General features: G+C 39.9%; 1 protein-coding gene across 9 annotated transcripts in view; it reads right to left on the reverse strand.

Annotated features, from left to right (window-relative positions):
• Window positions 1-11,219, reverse strand: part of ALG9 (ALG9 alpha-1,2-mannosyltransferase) — a 99,974-nt gene that overhangs the window by 79,787 nt on the left and 8,968 nt on the right. For all 9 annotated transcript variants that reach the window (XR_010113492.1, XR_010113493.1, XM_008971300.5 and 6 more), the window contains 4 exons: window positions 8,796-8,884; window positions 5,846-5,981; window positions 1,906-1,993; window positions 1,637-1,742 (listed from right to left, as the gene is read on the reverse strand). Coding sequence is in view for 7 of the 9 variants with exons in the window: in XM_008971300.5 (XP_008969548.1) it covers window positions 1,637-1,742; window positions 1,906-1,993; window positions 5,846-5,981; window positions 8,796-8,884 (419 nt within the window). In the remaining 2 variants the exon portion in view is untranslated. The remainder of the gene's footprint in view (window positions 1-1,636; window positions 1,743-1,905; window positions 1,994-5,845; window positions 5,982-8,795; window positions 8,885-11,219) is intronic.

The following is an 11,219-nucleotide window of genomic DNA, read 5'->3' on the forward strand; positions in this document are numbered from 1 at the left end:
TGTGAAATAGAATAAAATTTTACAAGTAAACTAAAACAAGAGGCAATCACAAACATGCAAACTCTCCCTAGCTAAAGGGAGACATCTAGAGGCAAAAGCTTAATACTGGGGCCTTTTCTCACACCCCTGGGGATCTTAGAGCCATAAAGGAGCTTTTTTAAAGTTATTTCACTTAGTAATTATTCTCTAACTGTGCAATTTGTGAATTCAATCCACTGAACAAAGCACTGCTTATCTTAACCTATTACTTGCCACCTAGAATGATAATATTCCCAAAATTCCAGGAGACTCAAGTAAATCTCATTCATATTCTTACTTTAAATCTCCTTATTCAATCTGTTGGTTCTATTGGCAAAATGGCACAGGCAAATGATGGACATGGCTAGTGACAAGACTTAAATTGACAGGGGTACAGATAGATATAATCTTAACCTGCTTCATAGCAGAACCCCAAAGCAAGCCCTTATACAGAATGTTCCAAGACCCTCAAAAGATTAAGGCTGAAGAAACTATAATTATTTTAATGAAAAAACTGCCTCTCTTGTGAAATGTTTGCTGAGTTGGCTGATTTGATCCAAAAGATCTCTAGCTCATCCCCCCATTACTGTAACTAACTCAAATTCCTTCAGGGGCCAAATGAAAGTGGCTGGTGGAGTGAAAGGCATCAGGGAAGGAGTGGAGATGGGGTAAACTGAAGACTGCATCCCCAGACTAAAGGCATTCCATTTTCTCTCTTAACCCTAAGCTGGTCAACTTCCCCACCCTCCCATGCTGACCCCAGCCCAGCCCCAATCGCTGTAACTTTGTCTACAGATTTTCCAAACTTTCTCCCCAAATGCCGTAATTGAAGTAAAGCAAATATGGAAGAGAAAAAGTAACATCAAATGTGTGTATATATAGAAAATGTCTGGGCCGGGCACAGTGGCTCATGCCTGTAATCCCAGCACTTTGGGAGGCCAAGGCGGGTGGATCACCTGAGGTCAGGAGTTCAGGACCAGCCTGGCCAACATGGAGAAACCTCGTCTCTACTAAAAATACAAAAAAATTAGCCAGACGTGGTGGCGGGCTAATAGCTGTAATCCCAGCTATTCGGGAGGCTGAGGCAGGAGAATCACTTGAACCCAGGAGGTAGAGGTTGCAGGGAGCCAAGATCGCGCCACTGCACTCCAGCCTGGGCAACAAGAGTCTAACTCCATCTCAAAAAAAAAAAAAAAAATGTCTGGGGTATACTCCCAGGTGTTAGTAATAGTTATATGGAGATGATAGTATTATGCTTTCATTTTCTTCTCCTATCATACTGATTTTTTAATAAGAAGAGAAAAAAGTAACTTTTAATTAAAAAAAAAAAAAGCATCAAAAGCCATAGCATACTCAGAGTCCTCAAAACTCTGAAAGTGAAAATAACAAACAGGAAAAATAGAGAGCCAGTATTGGAATATCACATTAATCAAGGAGAAATATTTGAGTGGCTACGTGTCATCATTGTGCTATACTCAGATGTCATTTTTAAATAGGAAAAGATAATATCAGCCAAGAAATGCTATATCTAATGATACGAGGCAACTGAATTAAAATGCTGAAGTTCAGGCAAATTAAGCTATCTCCTAACACTTGCCCAAATTTCACAAAGCCTTACCATAAAGATCAGGTCCATGAGGAGTAAAGACATTATACAAAACAATGTTGAGTGGTGCAATCACCAACTTCCCATAATAGTAGCTGTCAATGACCACCACAGGCACCTAAAACAGAGCAGAAAATAGTTTTGATCTAGAAACATTCTCAAAATGCTAATAGGATAAACCTGAGAATGAAAAACAGAATAAACTCCTAATGTTCCTTTTTTCGCATCAAAGTTGCTTTCATTACAACTTTAGGACAAAGCAAGTAAAAAAGAAAACTCACCAGAAATAGTATGAGGGCCATCAGCGACCAATGAAAGAAACTCTTCCACCTGTGTTTCATGACCAGCAAATCAAAGGCAATGGGTAAACTATTTAACAGAGAAACAGAGCGGGGAGTTAAATAAATACTGACAGAGACAGGTCAGATTCACACATACCTCATGCTGAACTGAGAATAAAATGCCTCTGCCAGTTATAGTGAGGGAAGAAACCTGGTATGTGAGAGGATGTCGTCACAGGACCTGTCAGAGTGCTCTGTATCCCACTGATGCACAAGAAATAGAATTACTGAGCTGCTGGAATGAATTCCATTTTATACACATTTATGGGTAACAGAAATCTAAAATATATGTGCCCTACTGTCTTACACCCACCCTGCCAAATAAATAAGTACTAACCTCACCCTTCCATGATTTACTAGGATTTTAGTAATAACGTTATTACAGACTTTTTTTTTTTTTTTTTTGAGACAGGGTCTCACTCTATTGCCCAGGCTGGAGTGCAGTGGCGCAATCTCGGCTCACTACCGCCTCCATCTCCTAGGTTCCAGCATTCTCCTGCCTCAGCCTCCCGAGTAGCTGGGACTACAGGCACAGGCCATCAGCCCTGGCTAATTTTTTTTTTTTTTTTTTTTTTTGAGACAGAGTCTCACTCTGTCGCCCAGGCTGGGTGCAGTGGTGTGATAGCTCACTGCAACTGCTGCCTCCTGGGTTCAAGCAATTCTCCTGCCTAAGCCTCCCAAGTAACTGGGACTACAGGTGTGCACCACCACACCCCGCTATTTTTTTTGTATTTTTAGTAGAGACAGGGTTTCACCATGTTGGCCAGGCTGGTCTCAAACTCCTGACCTCAGGAGATCTGCCTGTATCGCCCTCCCAAAGTGCTGGAATTACAGGCATGAGCCACCACACCTGGCCCCATCTTTGAATTTATATGGCATCATCATCTCTATCATTGATTTAGCAATGTCATGTGCTGTCACAGTACCTCTTCTGTGATTTGAACCTCCATGTTGTTATGTAAATTCCGTATAACATTTTGCGTTTTTATTTTTTGTCACCCCAACTACTTCCATTTCCATAGCACCTGTATTTCTCCTTTGATAAGTCATACTTTTAATTACTTGTCCAATATCTGTCTTTCCTACTAAAATGTTAAGTTCCAAAAGGGCAGGAACCATGACTGTCTAATTTCTAAAATATCAGCAGTATCTAGCACAAAGCATTCAATGAATGACAGTATACTGATTGCTAACTAACTAATTGTGATCCTGAAATCACTTATCTTGGTAAAGGCAGACTCATCGAAATGTGGCACCCAAGAGGTATTTGAGGAACTCAGTGAAATTCAATGTAGATGAAATAGTGAATGAAAAGAATGGAAGAACTGACAAAAAGAAGCCGGAAAAGTAAAAGGAAGACCATGCAGGGCTTTCTGTGTTATCTTTGAGTTTGGATACCACAGGGCAGGGGTTGGCAAACTTTTTATTTAAAGGATCTGACGGTATATATTTTAGGCTCCGCAGGCCACATATGTTCTCTGTTGCATAGTCTTCTCCCTCTGTGTATGTTTGTTGTTTTTTAAAAACCCTTTAAAAACGTAAAAACTATTTAGTTGTTGGGCTACACAAAAACAGGTCAGTCGGCCAACCTCCATGACATAAAGCAATGGAGAAGCTACCATAGAGTTTAAAACAGGGAGGTGATACAACCACATCTGCATTTGAGGAATATAACTCTAGTGGAGTTTGGAGAGCTGATTTACAGGGGTCAAGACTAGAGAGGAGGAGATCATTTAGGAGGCCGTGTAGTGATCCAGGAACAAGGGGGAGTGAAGACAAGTAATCAGATTCAAAAGATATTCAGGAGATACAACCAATTAACACTGACGGGAAAGAGAGAAGAGTCACAGACAATTTTCAGGTTTCTGGGTCAGTATTGAGGAGACAGCAGTACTATTTACTGGAATAGAAACACAAGTAAAGGAACAGCTATGGAGAGAAGATAATGAATTCAGCAGCTATCTACTAAGCAGCTGGGAATATATGAATGAAGCTCAAGAGAGATAACTGGACTAGACATTAAGCTATGGGAATCACCAAGATGGCTGAGAGACAGCAGAAAGTACAGAAGAGGACATAAGATACAATCCTGAGGAATATGAAAATCTGAGAATGTGCAAAATAGAATAGAAGAAAGGAATGGAGATGAGGAAACCAGCCTTTAAAAGGCAATTAAGAAAACTTAAAATGGCCTATTCTCTTAGTAACTCCCCTCATAAAAATTTACCCCATAGGTAAATTCCCACAAGTGCACAAAGATATCTGTATAATAATGTTCAGTGGGCCGGACACGATGGCTCACACCTGTAAACCCAACACTTTGGGAGGCCGAGACAGGCGGATCACGAGGTCAGGAGTTCGACACCAGCCTGGCCAATATGGTAAAACCTCGTCTCTATTAAAAATACAAAAATTAGCTGGGTGTGGTGGCATGCGCCTGTAAACCCAGCTACTTGGGAGGCTGAGGCAGGAGAATTGCTTGAACGCGGGAGACAGAGGTTGCAGTGAGCGAAGATCATGCCACTGCACTCCAGCCTGGGTGACAGAGCAAGACTCCATCTCAAAAAAAAAAAAAAAAAGAAAAAAAAAATTGTTCACTGAAGCATTGGGTATAACAGTAAAAAAATGAAAACCAAATGTCTACCAATAAGGCAATAAGTAAATCATGGAATGTTATGCAACCAATATAAACAATTATATAAATTTAATATGTAGAATACCTATATATATACAGAATAATTCCATTTGTTTTAAGAATGTAGACAGGTATGTGTACAAATATTTATATACACAGCATAATTTTTATGGAAAGACATATACCAAACTATTAGCAATGACTATCTTTGAGGATTGAGCTAGCGGAGAAGAAAATTAGGAATTGTTTTTACCTTATACAATCTGGTACTTACTTTTTTTTTTTTACAATAAAGATATAATCCTTCTAAAATAACCTTAGCATCAGATTAAAATATTTTCCTAAATTACCTGTGGTACAGGTAAGAAATTAAGGTACCACACACTAGAACAGAAGTAGTGGGAACAAAGAGTATACAAGGAGCTTGGTGGAAAAAAAGATGCTGGGGGCAAGAAAGAAGGAAGACTGGGCCAGGCACAGTGGCTCATGCCTGTAATCCCAGCACTTTGTGAGGCCAAGGTGAGCGGATCACCTGAGGTCGACAGTTCAAGACCAGCCTGACCAACATGGAGAAACCCCGTCTCTACTAAAAAATACAAAATTAGCCAGGCATGGTGGCGCACGCCTGTAGCCCCAGCTACTTGGGGGGCTGAGGCAGGAGAATCACTTGAACCCAGGAGGCGGAGGTTGTGATAAGCCAACATCGTGCCATTGCACTCCAGCCTGGGCAACAAGAGTGAAACTCCATCTCAAAATAAATAAATAAATAAAAATAAAGAAAGAAGGAAGACGGGAGGAAACTCAGATTTCAAATCCGAGTGAGTGAAAAAATTCACAGAACAGGGTGGTGCCGCGCGGAGAAAACATCAGCTATAGAGCCAAAAAGGCCTGGATTCAAAAGCAAACATAATCTTAAAGGTAAATTATTCAAACTCTCAGAGTCTACTTTCTCATTTATAAAGTACTAATAATTGTATTTCTCCTGCAGAGTTGTTGTAAGGTTTCAAGATAAGGTTTACAAAGGGTTTCACTGTGCCTAACACATAGCAGACGCTCAATGGTCATTATTCTTATTAGAATTAATCATAATAGTAAGTGCTAAGAGAAATATTCTTCCATTTCCCAGAATCTTTGAAAGCCCAATTGATTAACTTCAGATTCTATGCAGACAATATGGAGCTAATCCAACATTAAGATTTACTATATGCCCAGAGATATATGGGAGAAGAACTGTTAGTTTCTTACCCAAGAGCTGCACTGAATGGCCAGCCTAAGATAGCCCCAGCTGCTACTCCCAGCACAGCAATGGAAGTCTTGTCCATATACCATCCAGTCATGGCTATCAACGTAGTGTACATACAGAAGCTACTAGGAAGGAATGCTGCAAGAGTAAAGAAGTGAAAAAAGGCAGGAGGACAAGAGCTCGAGGTTAATTAGGTATCAATTAAAAACTGATTAAAAATTTACCTACATTATAAAATGTCAATAAACAAGTACATAATTGGGGAAATGCTATATTAGAAAGGACAGCAAAGTGATATTCTTTTTTAAAAAAAATGAAGTTCAATGACTCTTATTTTTCTCACTCCTGGTTTTTTTTTTTTTTTAGACGGAGTCTTGCTCTATCACCAGGCTGGAGTGCAGTGGTGGGATCTCAGCTCACTGCAACCTCTGATTCCCTGGTTCAAGCGATTCTCCTGACTGAGCCTACCGAGTAGCTGGGATTACAGGCACGTGCCACCACACCCAGCTAATTTTTGTATTTTTAGTAGAGACGGGGTTTCACCATGTTGGCCAGGCTGGTCTCGAGCTCCTGACCTCGTGATCTGCCTGTCTCGGCCTCCCAAAGTACTGGGATTACAGGCGTGAACCACCGCACCTGGCCTCTCCTTCCTGTTTTTTTAGGTACCAACCCAATTATACAATTCTAACCATGTAATTCCTCTCCCAGCCTACACCTCAAATCAAAAACTCATAGAATTCCACGCTCCCCAGGAACACCCCATGATTATATTTCCAGGAAGGGAATATGCTTTAAAAGACTTAGAGCCATTGCTGACATTTACTTCTGAAGAAGCTTATCTTCCATTGGTCCTCTGAGACTGTCCTGGTCCTAACCTCTAGCCCCGGAAATTCTAGAAAGCCTCCTCAAGGGCCAGATATTGTACAGCAGCAATGCTTTGCACTCTCCACCTGCTGACACAGATAATCTGGCCTTTAAATAGCCCCCTAATTAGTTTCATCTACCTCAACCTTGTTTTATACAGCAGAGGACAGAGTACAGGGTCTCTGGAACAGAAACAATTGATTAAAGTGTTTCTAGTAACTCTGAACAAAAATGCAGATCTGCCTCTTCTGCTGCAGAAAGTCTGAATCAGTAGGGAAGAAAAATCAGTATCAACTACAAAACAACCACAATTAATAGGCAGTGAGGTTTTTTTAAACTCAGCAAAGGGTTCAGAGGCTCTGTATGAAAAGATGCCTTCAACTTATCTGTGTCTCAAATGAGATTACAAAACTAAAGATATTCTCAGGAATTTTCTACATATAAAGATCAATTGTAGGAGTAGCAGGCCAGGCACAGTGGCTCATGTCTTTAATCTCAGTACTCTGGGAGGCCAAGGTGTGGGGGGCTGCTTGAGGCTAAGAGTTTGAGACCAGCCTGGGCAACACAGTGAAACTCCATCTCTACAAAAAACCTTAAAACTAGCCAGGCATGGTGATGCATGCCTATAGTCCTAGCTACTTGGGAGGCTGTAGTGGAAAGACTGCTAGAGCCCAGGAATTCAAGGCTACAGTGAGCTACGATTGTGCCACTGCACTCTAACCCACCTAGGTGAAGAGCAAGACCTTGCACTTGAAAAGAGGCCATGTGCGGTGGCTCACACCTGTAATCCCAGCACTTTGGGAGGCTGAGGCAGGTGGATCATGTGGTCAGGAGTTTGAGAACAGCCTGACCAACATGGTGAAACCCCATCTGTATTAAAAATAAAAAAATTAGCTGGGCATGGTGGTGCACGCCTGTAATCCCAGCTACTCAGGAGCCTGAGGCAAGAGAATCGCTTGAACCTTGGGAGGAGGGGGTTGCAATGAGCCGAGATGGCATCACTGCACTCCAGCCTGGGCAAACAGAGCGAGACTCTGTCTCAAAAAAAAAAAAGAAAAGAACAAAAAAAAAGTAGTAGGAAAGCAACTTAAAAAACATGTGAGGTACACCCTTTACCAATAAATGTCAAATAATAATGATGCCATCCAAAGCTGTCAGTTCCAGCTGCAGTGTAGAGGACAAAGGGGGCAGAGGAATCTGAGGGTAGAGCACAGATGCATTTAGGACAGGCTCTCAAAGTCACTCTGGAGTACAGCCCTGACATCTCTGCAGAACAACATCCATTTTGATATATTCAATAAGGGAAAAGTAAGCATATAATTTTGTGCCAGATACTATGTTTTTGTGTATACTCAGTGTATATACTAGATCCTGGTATACACAAGCAGAAACTAAAATTGAGACAATTATATCTAGTAACTTAATTTTTCTGGAGAACTGGGAATAGACTACCATTTGGCAGTGGACCACCTTGATTCAGCTTATACAACACAAATGTTCAATGGCAGCACAGTCTGAAAGCCAATGCTCTACAGTGAGGTTTTTATTCTAAATTTCCAGAAGCTTATTATTAAAAGAAAGCCCAGCAGAAGATGCACATAGAATACATATCAAATAATGTATCATCAGTAGAAAACAGAATCATCAACAACAAGGTCTTTATGTACAAATAACTTCCTTAAACAAAATAAAAGAATTACTTTCTTTCCACTAATGGCCAAGAAAGGAGGTGGGTGGTTGATGCAAGAATGGAATAGAAAACATCCTGGTGAGACTACCAGCTCTACCATTTATGAATTTTGACTTTTAGTAAATCATTTCATCTACGTTTCAATGTCCTTACCTGCAAAAGTGAGAAAATGTTTTTCTTACTTACATGGTAGGATTGTTACAAAGGTCAATCAAGATAATGTAGATAACAGTGCTCTGCAAATTATTGACATGTTCTACAAATATAACCTACATTTGGACACATGCTTCCTTTAAATGCAACTATTTGTGAACTATTGGTGAACCTGCAATTCCCTCATCTGCCCTTTTACTTACCTGGTGATGACCTGCAATTCCCTCATCTGCCCTTTTACTTACCTGATGATGAGCAAAACATGCCAGTGCTGAGAACCAAGAAGGCTAGCATCATTCGACTCACGTGCAACCCAAACTTCTTGCACACAGCCCTAGGAAAAAGGCAAAGACTATCAGCATTGAGAATATTAGGAATAGACATTTCAAATCAAAGGAGAAGAACACGTACCACAGATAACACTGAAGATCTAAAGTCAAACACAAAACTACCTTGTCAGGTTTGTTAGCAATTCACTGTGCATAAGAAACCCAAACATGCTTATTTCTGACACAGAAGAGAAGCTCCCTACCTAAAAGAAAATGTATTCTTTACATGCTAAGATTATATCTATCAAGTGGAAAATAGAATGATGTGGTGAAAAATAATAGACCTCAGATACAGGTGGGCACACATTCAAATTCTGGCTCTGCCACTTACTAGCAGTGGAACCCTACTCTGGTTGAATAATGTCTCTGTCTGATTCCTCAAGCATAAAATAATGATAATAATACAAATTTTGTAAGGTTTCTGTGAGGACAATGCAAGGAAAAGTGCTTAGGAGAGTGCCTGGCACATAGTTGCTCAATAAATGGTAGTTGTCAGAAAAAAAGGCTAGGAGATAGATGAAAATGTGAATAAGTGGTTAAATCAGTGTTTCTCAAACTTAAGCAATTACATATCTTCTTCTAATTCTTTCTTGTAGGTGTGAACCCCACAGATTAAATGTATTTAGGCATTATTACTGCTTCACTCAGTCAATGTTTGTTCGGACACACCCACGTGTTCATCATTTCCTAGCTCAGATTCCTTACTGCATTTCAGAGCTTCTTTCTGAAATAACTTTGCTTTTTCCTAAGTATCTCTTTTAGAAGTTATTTCAATAAGAACCTGTTAATGATAAATTCCGTTTTTTTGGTTGGTTGGTTTCCTTTTTTTTCCTTTCTTCCCCTCCTCCTCCCACTCCGAGATAGAGGCATACTCTCTGTCGCTCAGGCTGCAGTGCAGTGGCATGGTCATAGCTCACTGTATCCTTGAACTCCAACGTTCAACGGAACCTCCTGCCTCAGCCTCCTGAATGGCTAGGAGTAACTGTGACTACAGGCATGTGCCATCACATCCAGCTAATTTTTTGTAGAGATGAGGTCTTGCTATGTTGCCCAGGCTGATCTCAAATTCCTGAGCTCAAGCAATCCTCAATGATCCTCCTGCCTCAGTCTCCCAAAGCATTGGGATTACAGGCTTCTTCCTTTTTTTTTTTCCTTTCTCTCTTTTTTTTAAACTGAAAAGTCTGTATTTAGCTCTTGGTCTTAAAAGATGGCTTAACCTAATATACAATTTTAGGATGAAAGTTATTTTCTCTCAGGACTTTGAAGATATTCTTTTTTGGTCTTCTGGTTGTTAAAAAGTCTTCTGTCAGTGTAATTGCCTAACACTCCTTTGTAGGTATTCTATTAGTTCTCTGACAACTTTTAAAATCTTTCTCTTTGTCTCTATTGTCTTACACAGTTTCACTACACTAATTTTTTATGTATCTAGCTTGGGATATGTTAGGTTTACTAAATCCATGGATTAGCATCTTTTGTCCCATCATTTCTAGAAAATTCTCAGCTATTAATACCCCGAATATTGCCTCTCCCCATTCTATCATCTCCTTCTACAATCTGATTAGATGTATATCAGTTCTTTCAACTCTGGCTTACACATTTCTTTTTTTTCTTTTTTTTTTTTTTTAGAGAGAGTCTCGCTTGCCCAGGCTGGAGTGCAATGGGGTGATCTTGGCTCACTGCAATTTCCGTCTCTTGAGTTCAAGTGATTCTCGTGCCTCTACCACCCAAGTAGCTGGGGCTATAGGCATGTGCCACCACACCTGGCTAATTTTTGTATTTTTAGTAGAGATGAGGTTTCACCATGTTGGCCAGGCTGGTCTCGAACTCCTGACCTCAAGTGATCCACCTGCCTCGGCCTCCCTAAGTGCTGGGATTACAGGCATAAGCCACCGCGCCCAGCCGTGGCTTACACATTTCTTAACCTCTTCTATATTACCTTTTTTTTTTTGGTCTGTCTGTACTGCATTTTGAGTAATTTATTTAAATCAATCTTCCAATTTACTAGTTTACTCATCAGAATGTCTAATCTGCTGTTTATCTACTGAGTCTTAAATATAAATATTATATACATATTATTCATATTATATAATATTACATATTATATGATTCTTATAAGTTCTGAATTTTTAAAATTTATTTGGTCATCTCTTGTTTCTTGCTCATGTTTTTGGTTCTTTTACTTGTTTGAAAATGTTAAATATACTTACATTATATTCCTATTTCCCAATAAATGAAGTTTTTCAGGTGAACGTTCTGTTGACTGTTATTTCTGCTGATTCTCACCCATAATGTTTTGCTCCCTCTGTGCTCTGATTTATTTTTATTATAATTTCTTGTTCA

The sequence above is a fragment of the Pan paniscus genome, chromosome 9 (assembly GCF_029289425.2).
Source record: "Pan paniscus chromosome 9, NHGRI_mPanPan1-v2.0_pri, whole genome shotgun sequence".
NCBI classification, from domain to species: Eukaryota; Metazoa; Chordata; class Mammalia; order Primates; family Hominidae; genus Pan; species Pan paniscus.